The 19,911-nt window shown below is 45.9% G+C and overlaps 1 protein-coding gene across 1 annotated transcript in view; it reads right to left on the reverse strand.

Annotated features, from left to right (window-relative positions):
- Window positions 1-19,911, reverse strand: part of Galnt18 (polypeptide N-acetylgalactosaminyltransferase 18) — a 301,481-nt gene that overhangs the window by 82,082 nt on the left and 199,488 nt on the right. Inside the window, exons 4-5 of the mRNA XM_028768019.1 lie at window positions 5,221-5,404; window positions 3,174-3,371 (exon numbers count right to left, since the gene is read on the reverse strand). Of these exons, the coding sequence (XP_028623852.1) occupies window positions 3,174-3,371; window positions 5,221-5,404 (382 nt within the window). The remainder of the gene's footprint in view (window positions 1-3,173; window positions 3,372-5,220; window positions 5,405-19,911) is intronic.

The following is a 19,911-nucleotide window of genomic DNA, read 5'->3' on the forward strand; positions in this document are numbered from 1 at the left end:
GAGAGAGAGAGAGAGAGAGAGAGAGAGAGAGAGAGAGAGAGAGAGAGGCAGGTGCCTGTGGAGACCAGAAAAGGAAATCAGGTCCCCTAGAACTGAAGTTATAGGTGTCAGTAGCTGCCCAACATGGGCACTAGGAAACGTGGGTCCTCCAGAAGAGAAGCAAGTACTCTTAATCATTGAGCCATCTCCCTAGCCCTCCATCACAGTTCTTAAAGTGAGCCCGGATGCTGGCTCTGAGCTGCCCGTTGAGGTAAATGGAAAGGAACATACAGATTCTTAGAAACAAAGTTCACAGTTCTCAGGTAGAAATGAACTGATTGATTTCTTGTTTGTTTGTTTGTTTTCTCTTTGACTAGCAGTAGATTTGAGAGAAATTTCTCTTGTGGATTTTCTTGAGTGGGTCAGCCAGAGACCTTGGGGACCCATTCAATGACAATCTTAAAAATGGCATTTCACATCACAACAGAGGCAAGTGCTGAGCTCTATGTATAGTAACGTGTGGGCAAAACACTAAAACAGAGCTCCAGAGAATGAAGATCTGCGGTGCTTACAGTGCATTTGTATAATCTGTCTCTATGGAGCTTGTCATCCTCTAGGGAGAAACCCAGAAATGAGCCAAAAGCTTCCAGAATCTTGTTTCTATATTCTACATTCCTGATACACATAGTGGGGTGATAGAGAATAAATAGTCAGTACGGTATCCTCTAGCAAAGACCTAGAGTACAGCTCTGCCAATTAAGGCCAGTCTGCTATGTTTGGGAGTCAGCAGAATAGAGACAGCTAAGATCTATACTATCTCCTGCAAGAACACCGATAGCATGGCGGCATATTTCTCTCTGATAACATTGGGCAAACTAAAGCAGGGATGAGCCACACAAGTTGTGAACTCAACTCAACAGTGACCAAGCAGGGGGTGATAACAATTCAGGCTCTCGATCCTAGTAGAACCCAGCTCCACCGATTCAGCCGTCAGTTGGACCATTCTCCAGTAGCAGTCTTGCTCCCATCGTGTTAAACAGGGGTTGCACTAGGATTTGGCATTAGGTTATAATATGGATCCAACGGACCACGTACATACAAGGCCCCAGCACACAGCAGGCTCCCAACAAATTAATAGCACACGATTTTGTAGACAGGTGTGGTGATATGGCTATGCTTTGAGTGTGTCCCCTCTAAAGGTTCCTGTGCTGGAAGCTTGGATTGAGAGGTAGGAGGTCTCTAACATATGGACTCGTGAAGGTGAGTGGATCTCAGGGAAGCCACACTCATATGGAATCAATGTAGTAATGAACTGTGGAAGTGAGCCCTGAAGGTATAGGCTTCATCTGTGGCTGCTTGCACAAGACCTGCACACAAGATCAAGGCAGGAAAAATTCCACCATGGATGGAGGAGGGTTCTCCTCATTCAACAGGTAGCCCTCCACTCAAGTACACATTGCTAGTACTAATAGGATTCAGTGGGTAAGAAAATAAAGACATGAAGTTTGAAGGAAGATTGTATGTGGTGTCTGGGAGGAGCTGGGGATGAGGGGTGGATCTGATGAAAAGACATTATACACATATATAAATTTCTCAGAGAATAAATGAAATGCATGCCAATGAATAAATGTAGTTCTGAGGGGATCAGATTAATTCTTGATGCAGACATGTGATCCTTTCACATTGTGATATGATGCTGTCAACTACAACCATACTGAGTGTCAGTTATATCTATCGTGGGATGCATGCATCCCAGAGTCACAGGTTAGAAACTCCTGAAAGCAAGCCTCATTTTATATACTTGGCCTGTCCAGGTATGGCTCATTTCATCTCTGCTCTTGCCATATGACATAACCTACCTTGTTCTAATACACTAAAAGGCCTTCCCCAGAGGCTGGCCCTGTGGGGTCAGTCAGTCTCAGACCTTCAGCCTCTAATACAGTGAGTTAAATAAGCATCATTCTTTACAAATTATCCATACGCTGGTATTTTGTTATAGAAACACAAGACAGACTGAGATAATCCCAAAAGAAACCATAGGAGAGTTTTCTTCCACTCTATTGTCTGTATGAAATTTTTCTTCCAGTAATAACATTTGTGATATTGATTCTTTGAATGAAATTTTTCATAATCTTTTTCTCTCCTGCAGCACAAAGTTAGACTGGGTTCTTATTCCAAGGTGGCCCCCTAAATCACCTTCTGGTGCCATTTGTCTGTTTAATGGTGGGAACAAGATATCTGCCCAGTCATCAATACACAGAAATAAGGCTGGCAGGGCTGAGTACTGCAAGAGTCCTAAGGTATCAGAGGGAAGTCAGTCAGGAGTCTAGGAAGACAGCATCAAAGGCAGAAAGAGTTTGGTGTTTTTGAAATGCAGCTAGAGGCCATTTGTGTCTGTGTTCTATAGGGTAAAACCCAAATGCCATCCAGGTACATCTGTCCCATGGTCTGGCTTAGCCTCATAGCAAGGGCTGGCCAGCTCACATCTCTCCATGTGGTCTCTCTCAGACTCCCCTGTGACCATGACTGTCACATGTGAGTGTCACCCTCAACCTGGCCATCTTCTTCTCACTCTTGAAGATCAGCTCAAATGCTTCCTCTTCCCCGGCAGAATTATTCATCCTATATTGTGTTGCATCCTGGCTGCATTCTGGGCTTGGAGAGCTTGGAAATCAAATCCTACTCACTCTGAACCTCTAGCATTGAGCACAGTACTTTACACCTGCAGCTGTACACGTGAGATGAGGTAACTGTGGGATAATAGATGCCCCAGCTGTTAAGAGTGCTTCCTGCTCTTCATGATGACCTGAGTTCCGTTCCCACTACTCATGTTAGCTGGCTCATAACAAACAATCTATAACTCCAGTTCCAGAGGATCTGATGCTCTCCTCCTCAGGTACACATGGCACACACATGCACACACCCATGCATCCACACACAAACATACACACCCCTAAATAAAATTTAAAAATGAATCTGGTTTTTAAAAATAAGAGCCTTTGAGACTTTGTCTGGAGTTCTGATTACTCCTGTGGTTCTTTGAAAAGAGACCACGAGAGTTTGTGAACAGAGTCTAAAGATCACACTGTAACTCCTCTCTATCTCTCCCTCCCTGTGCTGTCACACTGGGCTCAGGCATGGAGGGAAATCCTTGCCTGAGGGTGCAGAGAGACCAAAGAGGAAGGATGCCATACCTGATTGGGGCTGTGGAGTTCTCCAGCTTCCACCAGGCCTTGGGTGGGTTCAGGTAGCGGCACCACAGCTCCCAGTCGAAGCCTTGGGCAGCCAGAGGGTACTCTTCTATCTCAAAGTTGTCATATTTGATGTTATCAAAAGATGGTGAGATGATTCGTTTCCGGTTTTCTTTGATGCGGGTGAGGACTGGTTCCGCCCTGAGCAGGAAGGAGAAAGAGATCAATTACTACTGCAGAGGTGGGCTTATTCATCTCCCAGCAGCAAGAAGGAATCTCTGCTCCCCAAAGAGGAAGAAGAGAAGTGGTGTTCTGCATCCCCAGGAGTTGACATCCCATGGGCTGAGGACTTCAAGTTTGGCAAGAAGCCCAATGGCCCCTTCAGCACACCCAGAACTGAACTGAGAGATTCTCACCAAGCCCCTGTGATATTTTTACCCACATGACAAAAATCAAGATGAAGAAGGAGAAGGAGGAGAGGAGAAGAAGGAGAGGGAGGAGGAGGGGGAGGAAGAGGAAGAGGAAGAAGAGGAGGAAGAAGAAGAGGAAGAGGAGGAGGAAGAGGAGAAGAAAGAGGAAGAGGAAGAGGAGGAGGAGGAGGAGGAGGAGGAGGAGGAGGAGGAGGAGGAAAGAATAAAAAAAAGAAATAGATTTGAAACTTTAGAGGAGCTTTCAACCTCAGTTTTGATTTTGCTTGGACCAATCTGGAGGAAGAGACAGGTGGTGTGGGCAAAGGTATATTCTCCTCTGCTTCAGGGAGTGTCGGGGATCCAGGTTTTCTCCAGGGATGGGCAGGTCCCTCTGGGTAGTAGGAGAATAATGTATTTGCCAACAGGAATGATAAGCTTCTCATTAATAATATATTCTGTTCATAATTGTTTATTCAAATCAGCTTGAAATAGTAAGTGTCCCTCTCCTCAGCTGGCCATAAATCCAGCAGAAATGCTTTTTAAATGGTCACAAATAGCACACAGGGACTTCAGAGAGAAAGTAATGACTCTCCTGCAGCCTTAGTTTGAGGCTATGATGCTGGCATCCCACCCAGGCTGCTGCAGGCCCTGCCACTCCTTGCTGCCAGCCTGCCCTTGCTGCCCTGCTTCCCTCAGGCGAGGCTGCCCCCATGGAGCTAGGAAGGGGAGTAGAGACACTTAGGCTCCTGAGCACACAAGGAAAGAGGGCAGAAAACTACATGATTCAGCTACTCACAGTTAACCCGAACATCTGTGCTCCCATGTCACACAGCCATGCACTGTGAGCAGTACCCTAGCCCTGCAGGGCCACCAGTATCACGCGCCCTCTGAGGGATCAGCTACAGAAGCCTCTTGTTAGTTCTCTTACTTATCCCATCTGGTACCTAAATGAGCTGACTTGAGAAAGGAAGACTCGCTAAGACTTAATTTTGTTAGAATGTAGGTTCTGAAGGCATCTGAGGATCCAGGAAGTCACCTTTACCCACTTCTGCCCATTTGTTCTTGCCTGGTCTGTGAGGTGAGGTGAGGCATCTGTCTTGTATCCACTCCAACTTATCTGCCTGCAGACGACAGATTCCTGTGCTCGCCTGAACATGAACTCTGTGCCGCTCTGCTTTTTTTTTTTAAATTTCTGTTTTATATGTATGAATGTTTGGCCTGCATGTATGTATATGTACCACATGTGTGCAGTGTCTGCCAAAAGCAGGTAATGGATCCACTGGAACTGGAGTTGTAGATGGGTGGGAACTGCCTTGTGGGTGCTGGGAATTGAACATGGGTCCCTTGAGAGAGCAGCCAGTGTTGTTAACCACCGAGGCATCTCTCTGCTTTGCCCTTTGTATATACTTGTCTTCATGATCTGGTGTCACACATCCTTCACGTGCTGACTCCTGACTCTTTGCCCTACATGAGACCCAATCCTGTCACAAGCTTTGTCTCATTCACAACCCATACCTCAGCTGTCTCCACAACCCTCTTCTTTTCCTCCACCCCATGACTAAGACTTCCAGGATGCACTGAGCTTCCGAGTCAAGCCCCCTAGTTCCCACCAGGACCCCTCCTCTCCCTAAAGCACTCACCAGCCCACATTGAACTCCACATGGGCATCGAACAGTGCCACGACGGGAGCTGTGGCTGCCCTCCAGCCGCTGACCCTGGAGCGGATGAGGCCTTCCTGCTTGCTGTGCCGCACAACTTTGATGAAGCCTGGCTTCTGGCTATTCACCTTGTCCACATAGTCAGTCAGCTTTTCTTTGAGCTCTTCTGTTGGTGAGAAAATGCCTCTTAGCCAAGTGAGAACAAAGAGCAGATGCAACCAAAACGTCCATGGCACTAAGGTGAAGTAACACTCCTTCCCAGGAGCCAAGAGCACTCCACCCCAGCCTCCAGGTTTTCTCTGGCCTCCAGTGGTGGCCAGCATAGCTCAGCTTTGAGGGCAAACAGAAAGAAGCATTAATTGGCATCATGCATTTGTCAAGCACTCACATACACTGATTCATCATCACAGCAAGGCAACAAGGGATGGGGTGGAGAGAACTCACCAGTTTCCCCTGCATTATACAGCAGGTAAGTGTCGGAATCGGGTTTACACTTGGTCTATGGACTTGACCACCTTGGGCCATCAAAATTTTGAATATAATATAAATGTTTCCCTCATGTGCGTGGACATCTAGTCCTCAGCTGGTGGCACTGTTCTGGGACTATTTGGGGGATGATAGCATCAAGCCACCTTTGCCTGCTTCTGTCCGCTTGGTGCTGTCTTGTCCGTGAAAGAGGACATCAGGCTCTGATCTATCCAACTCCATAGCCTCCAGAGTGGAGCCCTGTGCTTGCTGGGCAGGAGCTCGCTGCTTCACATTTTCCCTGCCATACGTCTCAGATGAGGATGTTAGGTAGGGCCATACCTGGGGCCACCACATCCTTTAAGTGCCAATTCATCCCTCTCCTTCCTGTTGGAGAGGTGGTGCTATTACAAGGGTCACTTACACACCCCCTCAGCTGTCTCCAGAATGCTCTCTGCTAGCCGGTGACTGAGATACTAACATGCATCATATTTCTGACCTGAAACTCCTGGATCACACTGGGACTCCTCCCAGGTCACTCATCGGCCCACATTGAACAACACTTGGAGGTCATGGAGCAGTTGGGAGGTGGGAACTAGCTAGAGGAAGTAGGTCACTAGGGAGTGTATCTGTAGTCCACTCTGCTTCCCACCTCACGTGGTCCAGACCATGAATCCCACTATATCTTGCCAAGCTCTAAGCCAAAACAAACCTCCCTCCCATTAAATTGTGTCTTGTCAGGTATTTGGCCACAGCAGTGAGAAAAGTAACTGATGAACCGGGCTTCTCATCAGCTCAGCGGTTACTTCTTGGCCAGCTTCCTTCATTGCTCCTCTCAGCCAACCAGAGAAGCTCCGGTGGGCAAGACCTAAGTTAGACTCTCTGCCAGGATCATGCTTTTGGGAGATCAATGGCAGGCACTGTGCTGTGGGAACAAGGGGACAGTGGGCTGCTGCCCGCAGTCACTGGGCCTGGCTTGGTGTGTACCATGCTGTTTCTCCACTTCCACAATGATGTTTCCCATCCTGGGAGGACACAGTGGGCATGGTGATTATGTCTCCACAGCAGGGGAAGCAAGAGCCTGGGACTCCTCACAGCCTGCTGAGAAGGGTTCATTTTGAGCCAACTAACCATTACCAGGAGCAAATCTATCAGGGGATGAGGGCACTTCCGTATTCCATATTGAAGAGAGGAACCTGTATGTATGTACTCAATGTTCACACCTTATCTGGGACACACAGGGAACTATGTTCTAAGACACTGATGAAGGGGATTGCTACCAAAGGTTCCTCCTAGGAATCCTACCTCCCCACATTGACTTCATACCCTCCCTTGTATACCTCAGGGGACCTGAAGAACCAACTTTTCTTTTCTGGCTGCCCAGAAGCTAAAGCTAGCCTCCCCAAGGATGAGTGGCCCAGACAAAGAAGCAAGGCCCTTGGAGATCCGTCAGCCCTAAGGAAGTGATGCTAAGGTCATCACTTAGTCAGATGAATCCATGACCAATCCAGAGCAGACACAAGCTAGCTGATAAGCTACCTGGAGATCCCTATTCTGACTGCAGGATTCTATGCCAACCAGCATTTGATGTTTGAAGCCACTGACTTCTGGGATTCTCTTCAAACAAAGTTGTGTTTACTGTTCTGATGTAGAGTAGGGTTGGAATAAAACTGAGGCCCAGAAATGGCATCAGACACAGAAGGGTCAGCTGAGAAGACACAGTGTGAAAGATTTGGTTTTGCTCAGGAATGTATTTCCTTTATAGTTTCTGTCACCAGGGAGCCAGATGTAGGCTGCCAATGGGCAAACCTGCCCACAGTCAACCGGACTCCAGATGTGCTCAGATTCAAACATGTGGCGGTAACTGCTAATGCAGAAAGGGAGGAAGAGTTAGGAGGGGAAGGAGTAAGCAGTAGGAGAGAAAGGAGAGGAAGGGAGGCCAGGGGAGGGGAGGAAAGGGGAGTTGAAATGCTTAAAATGGTCTGCGTGACTCTGGCCAGTCTTTGTAAAACACTTTCATCTAATTTAACGCTCGTGTTTCCTTCACCCTCTGTCAGTTGTTAAATAAGTGTGAGATCCCACCTAGGTACTTACATGTTTTCAGGGAAACTGTTTTCCAACATGTTGCCTGTGAGTTATATGTCATGTATTATATATAGCATATATTACATATCTTGTTAAATATTTTATGTATTTAAAGTATTTCTCAGAACTTGCTGCAAAATAGAAAAAAATGGTTTCTTTCCTCTTTGAACTAAACACACGCTCGTGATTGACCACACCTGCCTTTGGTTGCAGCTGTTGGAAACTTGGGAAGAAGCACAGTGGCTCACCATCACACTTTAATTAACAGCTCACTTCTCTACCAAGACCTTGATTTTCAAGTTCTAACCCGAAAGGTTTTTAGTGTTTTCCCTGTATAAGCTACAGGAAAAGTTTGAGATGTTTACTTGTTTGGGGCGTCTGCACTGGGGATTGGGCCCAAGATCTTATACATGCTAGGCAAACAACCTATCACTACAGCCTCAGGTGTGTGTGTGTGTGTGTGTGTGTGTGTGTCTGTGTGTGTGTAGTATATTTATAAATTATAAATATAAATGTTGAGACAGGATCTCGCTAAATTACTCATGGTAGCTTTCAATTAGTTTGCCCTGCCTTTGCCTCCCAAATAGTTGGGATTACATGCCTCACTGAAAAAGTATGTTTTTGTTTTTTTAAAAAAAGCTATATAAATAATGTTTAATAAGCTATCATAGTAGGGCAGGATAGGGGTGAAACTGCACAGTGGAAAAGCTATACGTTGCATTTAATGCTGCGTGTTGGGAAGCCAGGAGGCAGGGGGTCTGCTCTCTGTGGCATTTCCCAGACTGAGAGCAAATGTAGGAGCTGTCCACAGCCAGTGCTGACATAGAATCAATTTGTGTCCTGCATGGGGACAAGCTTCCTCCTGTTTGTGTGGTGCTTCCAGTCCTCTCCTGCTGTCCACAAATTCCTGCTCTGCTGACACCTGGGAAACTTCTGTAAGCTGATGATACCCTGAGAGGGCACAGGCCATGCTCCATGGCCCCCAAGAGCCCCCTCACACCTCTTCAAACTGAATTAGTGATGAGAAGTGGGGAGTCCAGCATCCTGGATGCACAGAGCTCTTTCCCTTTATGGTCCCCATTGTGGTACCTCAGCATGATGGCTCACAGGTAGACAAGAGATGAGGCATCCACAACTGTTAGTCTGGTTTAAATGCTTAGCTGGACACCATAGGTTCTAGTGTGAAGGAAACCAAAACACTGGGAAGTTGGTTTTTATGGGTTTCTCTGCTCTTCAGAAATCAGAGGGACAGGTATTTTGAAGAGGGATTTGGCTAGCCTTGCCAAGGAAGGACAGGCAGACCAGTACCTCTTCTTTGTGTTTTAGTGTTCAGTGATTGTTCCCCTGTGTGCTGTAGGTCAGGTGGGAAGCAGGAGTGGAGGGAGAGGTTACTCATCCATTTGTTCATTCTCTTATTCAATAACTTTCTCACAATTCCCAGTTGCTATGGCTGTGGGCAAGATTGTCTATGTGGACTAAATATTTGGGCCCCACTCGATGCATATTGAAATCCCAATCTCCAATGTGATGGCATCAGAAGGTGAGGGATGGGGAAGTAATTAGGTCATAGTGGTAGAGTCGTTGTCTAAGTCCTTCCTAGAATCTGGCTCTAACAAATATACATACTGGGTCATTAAGCAGAGACCCCCTTCCCTCACATTTCAGTAGGCTAGACTGTCTAAGATCAGCTCACAAGCATCTGGGAAGGGTAGAAGAGGAAACTTGCTGCTCTTCCTGCACAGCAAGAAACCACATTGATGGAATGCTCCTGAAGCCTCTTTGGTAAGGGCTTTAGTCCAACTCACAAGAGAAGAGTCTGCATGCTTGCCAATTTTAAAATGTGTTTGGCCTGCACATTTACTTGTGCACTACATGCATGTAGTGCCCATGGTAGCCAGAAGAGGGCACCAAATCCCCTAGAATTAGAGTTACAGACAGTTGTTAGCAGCCTTGTGAATGCTGGGAACTAAACCTGGATCCGCTCTGTAAGAGCAACAAGAGCTTGTAACCCCTGGGCAGCCTCTCCAGGCCCTTATATTTCTTAAAGGCATAGCTTCCCATATCATTGGAGCACCTCACTTTGAGGGGACACTGTCAAACCAGAGCATAAGGTTTTCATGAGAATTCCAGAGAATTTTCTCACTCTTTCTCTGTCACAGGAGGCAAACACTACGAAATTGGCTTAGTCACCTAGTGAGTGACATCTGGAAAGTTGGCTTAGTTGATAAAGTGCTTGCCTTGCAAGCATGAGGACCTGAGTTTGATCCCCAGAACCGCATAAAAAAGCCTATCACAGTTTTATGTACTTGTAATCTCAGCACATGGGGGATGGAGACAGATGGATCCCTCAAGCTCACTAGCCAGCCAGTCTAGCTCACTTGGAAGGTTCCAGACCAGTGAGAGATCCTGTATAAATAAACAGTATAGACCATCTTTTAAATAACTGGAGTTGTCCTCCAGCTCACACACACACACACACACACATACACACACACACATACACGCCATAACACTAAAATGTCAAAATGTTGGATATATTTGTAAGGTTCCAGCACGTCCTTAACAGTGTCACAGGCTGGAGACCAAGCCCACCATATAGGCTTTGGGAGACACTGAAGATCCAAACCACAATGCTCACCTTTGGGCCTGTCCCTTATACATGCTTCGGACTGTCCTCTATAGTTCCTCAGCTGTCCTCTGCACAGACCATTGTCATGTTTCCCTTTGTCACTCCTCCTGCTGACCCCAAGGCTGTCCCTGCAAGCCCTGCCTGGATCATAGTGTTACCTGACCCTCTGCCTCCCCTTCACTGGTCAGTGTGAACAACAGCCAGCCACTAATAGTGTTGATTTAAAGATGAAAAATGTAGCACGTTTTGGTTTATTCCTTTAAGAGTGAGCAGCAGCTGTTCTTTCTCGTATCAAAAGATTAACTGGCCATTCTCTAAATCCATTTAGGGCCATTGAAACACAAATCCTATGTCAATACACTTTAAACAGAAATTCTACATAAGGATGGCATGACTGTCAAAACTAGCTGATCATCACAGCGCTGGGGAGCCAAAGAAAGCTGAAAGAAGGTGGCACTCATTACATTCTCCATGACAAACTGGACTCAGGGGGCCATACTGATGGGTAAAATAACCTGGGCAGGGCATCACAGATTCTGGAACAGACCAGTCTGATGCATGTTTAGCTCTCTCTGTGAGATTACACCAGACAAGCTTTCAAGTCAACTCACTGGCAGACTACCAATGCTTTCCTTGGGTCATTCTTCTGCCCCCCACACACTTTGGTCCAGCAACATTAAGAGCTGCATTTCTTCAAAGTCAGCTGGAGCTGAAGGAGATTTCAAATGGTCTTAAAAAATCCCCTCACTTGAAGGCTGAGCTGGCTGTGTTCAGCAAAGATTTGGGAAAGTGTTCCATGAAGGAGCCCCACAGAAGGCTAGAAAACATGACCATGGGGACCAGGCACACTAACACAATCTTCTTGGAGCAAGCACCAATTCAGTATGACAAAGTGCTAGAAGAAATCCCTAAGAGTTACTGCTGAAAAGCCCCATGTTTTTTTCTCATTCTACTCCCTGATGTTATGGTTTGGCACCAGGAACACCCAAATGCACAAGAAATATGCACTCCAAAATTAGTAGGGTCTCCAAAGCCAGGCTTTGTTCCCACTCCTCCTCTTTCTTCTGCTACATGGTTGCGTGTTCATCCTCAATGCACTGTGTCCTGCTACAAAGTGGTTGAAATTGATCTTTGAAGGTAGGTGACTGTGACAGAGATCATGAAAACTTTCCTCTAGTAGTCAGAGATATGTTGAGCTCTGATCAAACTCCATTCTCACCCATCCTCCCTTGCTCCCCCTCCTCCTCTTCCTCCCTCTCCATCTCTAATGTATATCAATGTCTGTGGTGTAAATTCTCCCCTACTCCACCCCAGCACATGTCCCTGGCATGATGCCACTAATGTCAAGCAGGGGAGCACTGTGCTTGCAGAAGGGAAGGTACTGTGTAGGACCTATGGGCTCACAATGGTGAGTCAGCTCCAGCACTATAACCCAGAAGTTATAACCTGAGCAGGGAGGGTGCATTTCCTCACTCACCTTGTGATGGGCACTGTACTCATTGCTTTAGATTCATTCTTATAGTCTTCTGCCCTTCATTCAGTCATGACACACAGAGGTCACCTAAAATGCCACACACTCCCACCCTGCACAGAATGGTGTTCATGGGCAAAGTTCCTTTAATTACTTCCATGTGTTCAGTACTGTCCCCAACTTGCTTCACACAGGACTCATTCAACACTCCCGACATCCATAGTGTAGTTGGGTATGGTGTGGATTATAAATAACCCCCTGCCCACCAGGGATCATGTGTTGAAGACTTGACTTTCCATGCATCAGTGTTTAGAAGTGATTTGATAACTTGGGCTCTGACCTCATGAATGTATTAATCCATTTATTAATTCACAACTTAATGGGTTAAGGGGAGATGACGACGACCTTAGGTGATGAGGCCTAGTTAGAGAAAATGTCATCGAGAGTGTGATTTTCAAAGGGAAATCAGGATCCTGGCTCCTCCCCTCCTCACAGTCATTGTCTTCCGTGTAGTCAACATAGTCTTCTTTTCCCTCTTCCTCTTCCTCCTCCCCAAAGCTCTTCTCCCTCCCACTCCTTTCCTCCTTCCTCCCTGGCTGCATGAGGCAAGCCCCTCTGCTCCACCACATGCTCCCTTCCAGCCTCCCCATATTAATGATTGAAAATTAATCTTTCTCTTCTTGATTTATTGTTACCTCGGATGATGAAGTAACGTTCAGAGCCCAGAGAGGTGCAAGGATAAGCTCAATGCCACAGCACCAGCCAAGTGATGCAAACTTGGTACATATGGCTCAGAGGCCAGCACCACCATCAAATGAAGACAAGTGAGGGGTCTGAGACTTTACATAGCATGGTCCAGATGCATAGGAGGGAGGGACTAGTAAGGCTTGTTCCACAAAACCAGTGAGGATCCACCTCTGGCCCCAAAGTCCAGAGTTACCAGCAGGCATCGATGCTTAGGCTCTCCCTGGCTGAAAGTCAGATCTTCTCTTCTGTAAATTACCTCTACTTAGGCCACGTGCCCAGCTGCCTCCATCTGGCTGATTTGTGAGTCCCAGGGACCTGCAGGTATCACACAGATTTACACTCTACAGCAGGCGCAGCTCATCAGATGGGAAAGTGTGACACCCCTTTCTTCAGCTCACAGGGCACCTTCAGACAATCTATTCTCAAGGAGAAGGCTCCATATGAAGGGGTGGGTGATAGGGCAGAACCCAGGAGGTCTACCTGCTGCCCTCCTGTTTTTTTTTCTTCCTGAAAAGATGTCAAGTCGATTTCCTTCTCAGCTCTGCCATTTCCTAGCTGTGTGGCCTGGTGCAGACAAGTCTCCCAGAGTCTTGGGTTCCTCATCTGTGCAATGGTAGGACACAGTCTACACCTGGCTTAGCACAGTCACCAGGAGACCACAGGACATGGTGTGTGCTGTAGCAGTGCTGCTCTCTGATCCTTATTCGGAACTCTTGCTTTGTCATCTTTTCTAAAGGAGGCCACCCAGGCTGGGAGTCATTGCCACTCTGTATCATCTGGAAAATCCAAACTGCAAACCCTCTCCTCCTACCCCTTCCCAACAGAGACTGCCACTACTGCTCCTCAAGGTCATATAGTCACTATATTCTACCCTCAAATCCATTCTTTCCACAACTCCATTTTACACTGAGCCAGAAGGCTATCCAGACAATGGTAGACCTTGACCTTAATTAGCAGGGTTTCCCCACAACATTCTCTGGGCTTGGGCCCACCAGGCTTATTTCTTAGTGTCTCATTTAACCATCATGGCATCCTGCTATGTAAAATGGAAAAAGTTACACTTTAAGTAGAGGAAGACTGAGTCTCCACACACCATGATTCTTTTCTACTTGAACAGCTAGGGAATGGCAAAATATAGAGTCTCAATATCAGAAGGCAGGGCAGAAGGCAGACTTACTATCTTCCCTCCTAAAAGCCTCTGTTGACCTATGCTAGTACCTTCACATACTTTCTTCCCTTGAAGGAGTTAAAATGACAACATAAACTGGGGCTGGAGATATAACTCAGTTGGTAGTGTACTTGCCAAACATGTGTGAAACCCTGGGTTCAGTCTCCAGCACTGCATAAATCAGGCACTGTAGTGTGCATCTATAACACCTGCCAAGGACCATCTTCAGCTTGGTCGGGGGTCCTGAGGAAGAGGTGTTTGGGATCAGTGAAGTAAGCAACTTGAAGTCAATTCATGGGGTACAAGCTGACAGCCCTTTTTTTTTCTGCTCAAGAAAGCTTTCTCTAGAGATCACCAGATAGTTAAGCTCTCACAGTCGAAAGCCCAGTTTTAAATTTAAACATTAATTCAATCACAACCACCACCCAGGTTCCCTTTTGATTATCCCACCAATCAGCATTTTTGACCTTAGCCTCTTAACTCCTACAAAAAGACAGCAAGCACATTTTTTTTAATATTTCAAAAAAATTCAGAAATCTTCCTGCCTTTGTAAGCATAGACAATAAGCTAGCTGGGTGGAATCTGACTCTGAGATCACTGCTCCCACCATTTATGGTCATAAATTTTCTCTGTACCAGCCCTGCCTTTGTATCTTTCTGACAAGTTGGCTCACAGTGCAGCTGCCTCTGTTCTTTTAGGTCTGTGAAGCCCCTTATATAATTTATATTGCATTTTCATATTTTGCATAATTGAGAAATTGTACATTATTGAACTCATGTTTTCATAGTTCTTTCCCACAGCCTTAAGGGCTGTCCTGAAGGTCATATCGTTTACCGTTTTTCTAAGGACATTAGACATACCCTTGCCTCCTTGCCTCCTACTGTCTTTGATTATCATGGAATCATTAACCTTGGCAGAGAGAGCATTCCCTGATAACCTTGGCAGGGAGACTATTTCCCAAAGTAAGAGGAACAAGAGGAACAAGACATAATACACACACACACACACACACACACACACACACACACCCCTCACACCCAGCAATCAGCAATCATCAACATGTGTAGGCCTACACCCTGCTGACTCTGTTCCAGAGGTGAAAAACCATGTCATGCCATTCCTTCTAGGCCATGCAGGACTTGGCAAATGTCAGCACTGGAAAGATAGAGGCAGGAAGATCAGAAGTTCATGATCACTGTAGGTTATATAGCCAAATCCCTTCAACATGTCTCCACCATTGTTGTGGGGTTGGGAACATTTGGGGTCATTGTACATATTTACCAAACACATTCTAAGCCATTTCATACAACTCAGTTCATTATGCCTTCACATTGACCTACAAGGCAGGTTTGACTTACAAACCCACTTTGCAAATAAGAAAATCAGGGCCTTGATTTTTACTAATGTCACAGTAACAATGAGGAAGTCCTGCTTAAAATACCATTGGTCTGAATCCAAGTCCAGTGCTAGTGTCTAGTCTTCTAAGGCGGAGATTTTTCAAGGGGTGTGGCAGATATGGTGCACTATAGTTCTAGAGACAGTGTTCTTGTTGGCAGGACATCCATACATTCAACACGCATTTCTGAGCTTCCCTCCCATCCTTTGCAAGAATGAGGAAGCCCAGCCTCATTGATATGGTGACAATGTGGAAGCCTGAAGTCAGAGAGGAAGAAGGGTCAGCAATGCTCAGCATAAGCCTTTTCTACCATTGTCTGAATTCTGATGAGGCTAGAGGAGGTTGGGATCAAATGAGGCTTAAATTCAGGCTTGGATGGTATGTGGGGGTGGGGGCGGAGGGAGACCATTGCCTGAGGCAGTAGACACATAGTTGGTTCCTGTAATTCACTTACTGCTGAGATTTGTCTATTAGGAAAGAACCTATTTTTACTTTTTTTGTTGTCTGCTGTTTTTCATAGTGAGTCTAAGCTAAAGAGACACACTCATAAACATCCTGATGAACTTCTAACATTGGCCTCTTCCTAGGCTCTATCCACAGACATATAGGTTTTCTGATGCACCGTAGGGTTCTGGAATCTCCTTTTTAAGTTGCCAAAAAGCTAGAGCCCAGGTTCTCAGTATGCTATCAGAGTGGCAGAAATAGACTGCTAGCCCAGGCATATCCACTGCAAGGCTGGATTTGGGGGGATGTGGGAGAATGAACATCTAAAGAGCTGCCCTCAGATGTCCACGACCCTTGTAGCTAGCACACTGCCAGCATAGATTTGGTCAGGCCTTGAAAACCATTGATTTTTTTCCCTGACCTCTCCATTTCAGGACCATCTATCATCACATTCTTCTTCCGAAACTTGCCTCAGAGACCCAAGAAATATTACTTTCCTGATAGACATGCCCTTAAATGCTGAAAATATTGCTGTTTTTCTGCTCCACATCTCTGCACTCTCTTCATTCTGGAGTTCACCAGGCAGGTGCTTACCCAGAACTTAGCATGGGGTGAACTCAGTGCTGAGCACTAGGTGTAGGAGGCAATTCAGGGTTCTCCCAACATGGTCATGCTCCAGTGGAAGCTAATCATTAAACAAATATCTGAATGGGGTAGATGTGCTTGCCTTTGGCTCCAGGGACAGTGCTCCTGATGGCTGGGCATTTATGCATTCAACAAGCCATACTGAACTAGTCTACTGTCCTCAATGGGGTTCTCAAAGGCAGAGGCAGCACTGGATTGGGTGGCTTTGAGGAGGGTTTGGAGTTTTACCCCATGATGGTTGAGTTGTACTGATTAGGTGGATGATGGGGTTTTGTTAAGAAGGCAAAGAGACACAGAAGACATCCCAGATAGAAACACACAGAGTGGAGGCAGAAGACAGATGGGAACATGCACCACATGTCTTAGTGTGGTGACCCCATGAGTGCATGGTGGAGTGTCAGAGTATAGATCAAATCAGGGAGAGTAGGCTGGGTGAATCGAGAAAAGATTTTTATAAAGGACCTTGAAAGATGGTCCCCAAACACTAAGAAGTCATAATGGAGTTCTATTTAGTATCCTCTTAGTAAAGGCTTCTGAGAGATGAGCTGAAATGGCAGCTGTTCATTAAACATATCTAATCAAGCACCAGATCAGATACCTGCTCCATGCCAGACACCTATAGAAGGGAGATGTTTGGGTTGCGTCTCCTTTAATACAAGATATGCACTCTTCAGTGAGCTCCAAGCCATCAGGGCTGCACTGCTGCTCTAACAAGACTGGGGATAGAAACATTATTTGGGACAGGAACAGACTAGGACTGGTACCTTAGTGAGGTTCCTGAAGCCCTCCCTTGCCACATCTTGACTCTATCACTGTGATGGCCTTTTCATACCTTTAGAAAATAAAGTTGAGACAGCCACATCTGATGCTCACCATGAAACAGCTCATGGGTGATATGAGAGCAAGGCTAGACTAGTCCCAAAGTAGGACCACAAACCTAGATACTTAGTCTGAAGGGCATAAGACACATGGAAGGACCCACTATGTCCGCTAGTGTGGATCTCCAGCTTCATAGTTTGGTCCTCTTATCATTTTCCCCAAATCATTTGTGCACTCCCTTAGCAAAAGTGTGGAGGACACAGCACTAGGAAGACTCACTAAAATGGTCAACATGGGCCTGGAAAGGTCTCACAGTCAGAATCTTATGTATGGGTGAGGTTCCTTTGACTCAGACTGGTTTACAATGGTGTACTCCAAGAGAGCCATATATAAGACACTGCTCATTCATAATTAACTGATTGTGTCTATGAAGAATCAATGGTCAGAAGGAATCAGAAGGAAGGTAAGGACCTGAGGGGATTTCTTTGTTGGCACGAATGTATGGCAAAGTCTGGGTCATGTGTTTGACTTACACTGACTTATCTACCCAATAATCCCATGAGTTTGGGATCTGAGTCCATACAGTATAAAAGGCAAATAAGGACCTTAGGAACCTTCAGGGAGCCCACCAGAAGCATGAGTTATCAGGACACACAGCCCAGAGATGTAGTCCTCAACTTAATGGTAAAGCAATGGACCTTTAAGATAGTGTCACCCTGCAAGGTAGAGGGGGTGTCACAAAGAGTAGGGAAGAGGAAGAAGGTAGGGAAGAAGAACAGGAAGGCCAGTGGTGGCATCACTGATGGAAGAGAGACATCCATGTTCTGGGAGAAGTTTCTAGAACACTGGAGAAATGTGAAGGATCAGTATGTAGGCCAATAATGTTGTACTGAGTACAAGCAATTATCTACCTAGTGGAAGAGGTTCTTGTTGCTATCAATACAAGGTCATCAGTAGCGGGTCACCGCTGTCGGTAAATAGCCAACTGGGAGAGATGCTCTGATCTAGCATAGCCATGTCCCTCAGATTCTACTATACAGGACTGGACAATTTCATGTTCAAAGACAGTCAAAGTTTTTAATTAGGCAATGAACTGAGGAACTGGTAGAGGAGTATTTGTATTGCTTTTTCCCACTAACTTTGAGAGAACAAAGAACCATCAGGATGTTGGCTGGGCCCATGGATGGTATTCTCCAGTGTTTTTTGGTGTCCTTGATCTTGCCTTGAGATTCACAGAAGCTGCTTGCAAAAGGGCACCATTTCAAGATGAGAGTGGAGGGAGTTTACAATCCTCCATCAACAGGGGAGAAAAGAAAAGCATGAACAGGTTACCATGGAGAGTGGCTGGATGGTAGGGAAGGGATTGAATAGGTAGGTTACCACGGAGAGTGGCTGGATGTAAGGGAAAGGGTTCACATGTGGGAATGAAGGATGAATCAGTAGAACAAACCGTGGAGGTGGGAACTATAAGGCTATATGGCAGCTTGGGGACTAGGCAAAGAGAACTTGAGTCTGGAAGCCAAGTCTGATAGTCTCAGAGTCCCATGAATGATTCACTTTGTGGGAAAGCAGTTATTGGGGGCAGGTATGGTAAACTCCTGCCTGGAAACAGCTCATACAAGACAAGAAGTGTTCGGTGAGACCAAAAGGAAAGCAAGAGAGGACTCTGGGTCTGCAGTCTGTAGCTGAGCCTTGAACCTGACAGATCAAGACAGGCATATGGAAGCACCATAGGAAGGCACCAAGAGGAATCATCAGCTGTCTAAGTATAGGAAAAGGCTTCCATTCCCTCAAGATAGGACATTTAATGACTTGCTGATCCATGGCATCGTCTCACAGAAGCTAGAGTGAATAAAGCCAGGCTCCTTATACTTTGGGAGATGGGTGTCTAGTGAAAGATAAAGGAATCTTTCCTATGAAAACACACCCCACATAAACACACAAAGGCCAATTTCCTGTGTCAGAAGTTGGGGAAGTCCCCAAAGGCTATTTACATTCCTTCAAGAACTCTAAACTATCTATTTAAAACCCTCTGTCCTTCTGAACTTATCAATTCTTATCAGTCATGAAGAATGACTGGTGAGGCAGACTATTGGTGTTTTAGTTATTTTTTCTGTTTTTGTGATCAAAGACCGTGACACAAGGAACTTAAGAGAGTTTGGCTTATATTTCAAGGGAACAGTCAATAATGGCATGGTAGCAAGATCTTGAGGCAGCTGGTCACATTGCATCTAAAGTCAGAAGACAGAGGAAGATGAATACTTTTGCTCAGCTCTCTTTTCTCCCTTTCATACAGCCCAGGATTTTAGCTTAGGGAATGGTGCTACCCACTATGGGAGGATTTTCCCATCTCAATGAACCAAGTCAAGATAATTCTTCACACATGTGCTCAGAGGCCCATCTCCCAGGTGACTCTAGACCTCATCTACTTGACAATGGGTATTAGTCATCACAGATAAGTGCTTCAGACAGAAGAAGTGTCCATCTCTTCAAAATGCACATCCATGAAAAGGGAGGGCAAGTGTATAGAACCTGGCTTTCAGCAGACAGATAGCAGAGTGGCTGGGGAAGAAAAACTGTGATTTTTATGGGTGGTAGATTCTCTAAGCCTTGGGAACCCCAATTCTGCCTATACTATAACCAATGACTCCAAATTGAAATAAAAGCAGTCAGGGAATCCTAGAGAACTCTTGAGGGGCTCCTATTGTGAGAAGGCGAGAAGCAGCAATAGGGAGGAAATTCAGCATTTCTGTAGACTGGGCTTTGTGAGAGCCCAATTAAAACAAGTGAGTGAGTCCTGAGCT

Source organism: Grammomys surdaster, unplaced genomic scaffold (genome assembly GCF_004785775.1).
Source record: "Grammomys surdaster isolate TR1022 unplaced genomic scaffold, NIH_TR_1.0 184, whole genome shotgun sequence".
NCBI classification, from domain to species: domain Eukaryota; kingdom Metazoa; phylum Chordata; class Mammalia; order Rodentia; family Muridae; genus Grammomys; species Grammomys surdaster.